Source organism: Frankliniella occidentalis, unplaced genomic scaffold, assembly GCF_000697945.3.
Source record: "Frankliniella occidentalis isolate FOCC.00 unplaced genomic scaffold, Focc_3.1 Scaffold47, whole genome shotgun sequence".
Lineage (NCBI taxonomy): Eukaryota > Metazoa > Arthropoda > Insecta > Thysanoptera > Thripidae > Frankliniella > Frankliniella occidentalis.
Window position 1 is genome coordinate 123,768 of NW_026267177.1, and position 4,556 is coordinate 128,323.

General features: G+C 63.7%; 2 protein-coding genes across 12 annotated transcripts in view; one reads left to right on the forward strand and one right to left on the reverse strand.

Annotated features, from left to right (window-relative positions):
• Positions 1–3,849, reverse strand: part of LOC113205421 (nose resistant to fluoxetine protein 6-like) — a 20,147-nt gene extending 16,298 nt beyond the window's left edge. The window contains exons 1-8 of the mRNA XM_026421038.2: positions 2,261–3,849; positions 1,940–2,154; positions 1,630–1,856; positions 1,387–1,457; positions 877–1,076; positions 619–794; positions 371–539; positions 86–279 (exon numbers count right to left, since the gene is read on the reverse strand). Coding sequence (XP_026276823.2) covers positions 86–279; positions 371–539; positions 619–794; positions 877–1,076; positions 1,387–1,457; positions 1,630–1,856; positions 1,940–2,154; positions 2,261–3,626 — 2,618 coding nt within the window. The 5' untranslated portion in view covers positions 3,627–3,849. The remainder of the gene's footprint in view (positions 1–85; positions 280–370; positions 540–618; positions 795–876; positions 1,077–1,386; positions 1,458–1,629; positions 1,857–1,939; positions 2,155–2,260) is intronic.
• Positions 1–4,556, forward strand: part of LOC113205423 (steroid hormone receptor ERR2) — a 43,166-nt gene that overhangs the window by 1,533 nt on the left and 37,077 nt on the right. The window lies entirely within an intron of this gene.

Here is a 4,556-nt window from a genome sequence, read left to right on the forward strand (position 1 = left end):
GGGCCGGGGTAGGGCGCGAGTCGGACGGATGCAAGGGCGGGTGGCGGCGCCCTGCGGCCCTGCGCGGCACGCGCGGCGCGCTCACCTGGGCAGCATCTCCAGCAGGGCGGGCTTGTTGCCGAAGTACGTGACGAGGAACGGGATCAGCATGGACAGGCCGAGGAACACGACCAGGAAGCCGAGACCAGTACGCCGGTGCCGGGACAGGAGCAGCGTGAGCGCCGACCCGATGAAGAACAGGTGCAGGTCGACGGGCAGGTACCAGGACTGGAACATGCACTGTGGCGGGGCCAGCGCGATGTGCGGCCGGTAAGGCTGCAAGTTCACCTACTCATGGGGTGGCTGTAGCAGATCATAGTGGTAGACTGACCAGTTTATCCGTATTGATGTAGTTGTTGACGTAGAAGATGTTGGTCCACCAGTAACTGGCGCAGGCCTGGCTCTCGTGTCCGATGACCTGGTCCCAGAGGGGACCTGAGCCAAAGCGCCAGAAGAGGGTCGCGTAGAAGAACACGACCATCGCGTAGCTAGGCGTCAACCTAAGGAGCACGAGGTGGGCGTCAGTCACCAGGACCTGCTGATCGCCGAACGTCGCCGGATCACACTGCGTGAACGTACCGCACGTATCTGTGCACGAGGGCCGCCATGAGGGGGGCCCGCGAGTCGCTGTCCTTGCCGTAGGCGTGCGCACGCGTCAGCTCGAGCAGAGCCACGAGCAGACCACTGAGCGCGAAGCAAGTGTCCACGAAGAGCTGGGCGTGGGTCGCGACCGTCTGCTGCATGGCCCGGGGAATCTGGTGGCAGCAGGAGCACGCCGATTGAAGAAGGGATGGCACGTGACGATGTCGAGGTAGGCCGGGGCCGGGGGGTGCTTACCGACTCGTACTGGTTGTAGTTGTGCACCGGGCCGCGCATCAGGTTGAAGCCCCGGTGGGCGATGACCAGCACCACCATGTTGATGGTGCGCGCGCCGGACAGCGGGTCCAGGTTCAGCCCCATGGGCCTCGGGTCGGCCTTGGTAAGCATGTGCCAACTGCGTTTGAGCGAGAACACCACCAGGATCCAGCGGAGGCCCTCTGGGAGAGAGAGAGAGGGGGGGGGGGGGGTAAGAATGTGTGTACTGTGATACCGGGTATCCGGGAGAATACGCGGCGGCTCGATGGGTTGCCTACGCACTGGAGTGCAGGCGAGGAGGGCAAGGGGGTAGCGGTGGAGGTGGTGGAAGACGGTCGGTTGCCTTAGTTGCCTTCCGTCACCTCCACCGCTCCACCCCTTGCCTTACACGCCTGCACGTCAGTGCGTTGGCAACCCATCGAGCTGCCGCGTATTCTCTCGGACACCCGGTATGACATGGCGTGGTCCCGCTTGAATAGGAGGGATACCTACTCTTTTTAGTCGCAAAGAAGTCGATCAGGGTCCCGGACATAACCATGAGGACGAGTACCGCGACGACGACTCTGTTGAAGAGGATCTTTGTAGTCAATACCAGGTGGCTGATTCGCCCCACCCACTTCCGTAGTTACACTACACGGAACTGTGGCTGGGGCGAACCAGCCAGCTGGTACAACCTCCCAGTTTGCAGTGTAGCGATCTCATCAATCGGCTAGAGTTATTAGGGTTGTAACTCACATGTAGACGATTTCACCCTCGGAGAAGGGAGGCCGTTGCTTGTTGGCTGAGGTGCACAGGGCCTCGGAGATGGTGACGGTGTAGGCCACGGGGAGGTTGGAGCAGTTGGCGTGGTCGTCGAGGGCGCGCTGCACCGTGTCCTGGAGGTCCCGCGCGTCGCACGTGCTCGGCGCGCACAGAGCCACGTGCAGCGTGTCCAGCGGGAGTGTCCACTTCTCGCCCTCGTGCTGCAGCAATTCCGATACGTTTTAGAATGGTTGCCCTGACTGAGGTAGACTTACATGTTAGATTAGTCAGGAGGCTGTCTCACCTTGATGCGGTTCCACACGGACTGCATCGGGTCGGCGGGGAGGTCCGGGTGGTGGCGGTGGTCCGGCGTGCGGGGCGGCGTGTGGATGTGAACCTCTACCACGCAGTACTGGGTGCCCACCGGGCCCCTCACGTCCATGCACTCATCGAAGTCTCCCAGGTGGTACACGTTGCCCTCCAGCAGCCCGGTGATGCCCGCCGCACCCGCGTCCTGCACTGCAAACAGAAAGCCGCAAGTCAGCGGCACTCCCCGCTCCACCCCGCTGCACACGGCCCCGGAGATGCACCCCGTTCCCTCCCGAGGCAGGGGCACTTCACTTACTCTGCACGGCCCACAGCGTGTGGTTCCTGATGTGGAGGTCGAGCAGCCGCGAGTCCCTGGCGCACTGCGGGTTGTCGGAGTCGGGAGCTCCGTTGGGCAGGGCGGGTAGGCGCAGCGGTGCGGGCTGCTTGGTGGGGCAGTAGGACGACGACATCTGCTTGTTGACGTGGACGGCGGTCGCGGCCGCCACAGCCGCCTCGATGATGTCCTCGTCATCCGGGATACCCGGAGGCACGGTGACCTCGAGTTCCTTCTCGATGTGAACGCTCGCGTTCTGCTCTGCCTCTCCAAGGGGCACAACCAGATGCTGGTACTGGTTTTTCTCTGTCGTCCACGTGGCCGTCGTGCTCGGGGTGTTCGTCGTCGTGCTCGCAGACGCCGTAGTTGTACTCGAAGCCACCGGTGTTTTGCTCTCAATAGTAGTTGGAGACGCAGCGGTGCTACCCTCCGACGTTGTCATCGGCCTTCGAGGCGTGGTGCTAGTGCTACTTTTCGACGTTGTCGTGGGCGTTGGGACAGTCGAAGGTTTGGATTCACTCGTAGTTGCAAGCGCTGCTTGGACACTGTTCTCGGCACCGTCATCGGGCACCTCGGCGTCCACGCGGGTAGTCTCGGCCTGGGTGGTGGGCTCAGTACTCCTCGGGGGCTTCTCACTGATGTCATTGGTGTCGCTCTCCTCCTCGCCATCGTCGTCCAGGGCCTCCTGCAGCGCCTGCTGCTCCGTGTCCGTCAGCATCTGTTCTACCATGTACTTCAGGTCAGCGCGCGCCTTCTGGATGGCCTCATCGCGCTCAGCCGCTCCCTCCTCATCATCGTAATACTCGTCCTCGTCCGCGGTCCTCGCCAACTGCTCGGCTTCCTTGAGCACCTGATCCACCGTCTTCTGCAGTTGCTCGCGGGCCTTCTTCAGCGCCTCGGGGGTCTCCGTGCTGCCCATCTCTACCGCTTCCGTAGCATCGCTCTCCGTCGGCCGAATCTCGGACTCGACGGTCTTCACACCGGCAGTGCGGGCGGTGGTCACCCCTTCAACACTCACCGGGACGTTCTCACCCTCGCTCGTGGTCGTCTCCTCAGCCGGCGCCTCGCTGTCCGGGACGACGGGGACGTCTGTGGTCGATCTCAAATCGTCGAGAGGGACGTCCATCGCCGCGTCCACACCGTCCAGAGTCAAAGGAACGTCAGATATCACGTCGCCGGCCTTCCCCAGGCTAGCAAGCCGCCTGTCGACGTCCTCCACCTTGTCGAGCACCATGGGGAGTCCCCTGACCGCATCCGCGACGTCCTCGAGCGGCCCCGCCGACACCGAAGGCATCGCGGCGAGGGCCAGCAGCGCGGCCGCGAGGGCCACGTAGTGGGACGCGCGCATTTCGGACTCGTCTCGTCGAACGTCAAGAGTGATGCTGGGGTCGGGAAGGCGATCACTTCCTGCTCGGCGGCCCTTCTCGATCACGGCCGCGTGACCATGGCGCGGTACGTGCGAGTGCGTGGTGCGGCCCGGACTGATTTGACGTGGTGCGGCGTGGCGCGGCGCGGACTCGACTCGAGCTGCACCCCGTTCTTGGCCTAGAAACGCTGACCACCCGCGCGTCGCGCTTGCCAAATACCGCCGAACGATGCAGTTCTACGCGGGACGCACCGCACTCGCACCGTCCCACGAGAATATGACAGAGGGGCGAAACAACAGGGCCAGGCCGCGCGGGGCGGGGCTCGGGCAGGCAGAACGTAGGGGCGGCGGTGTAAGGGATGCGGTACTGGACCCTCGGGTTACTTCAAGGATTCCATTGTCCTTTTGCCCTTTCCGACATCGTACCAGGTGGTTGATTTGACCCACCCACTCCCGTAGGTGGACTGCACACAACGCACGCATACCTGGCGAGTTTGCCTACTTGCTGAGGCCGTAGACGCCACGAACAGGACGCAAAGGGCAATCCGTCAGCAAGCGTGTCTCACGTGTCTGCGGTACAGGCCACCTGGACACGGACACGACCTCGTTCACCCCGGCCCATTCGCCGGCGGGGTGGACGCACTGTCGCACTGCTGACCAGCTGCTGACGCTGCACCGCGACGCCGCGGCACAGGCCTCGAGGCTCGAGCCGCCCCCTCCGCCCGGGTGGGCACAATGTGCCACAACCCCCCCCGCAACCCTACACCTTCCGTTTTCTCCAGATCAGCCAGCATGGTCGCAAGCGGGCCGTGCCGATGCAGTCCATGGCACCTTGCTGGCAGATGGGCGGCCTACATCACCAGGCGCACAGTTGTGTCCGCGACCCACTCCTCCGCTCGCGCAGCAGTCCCC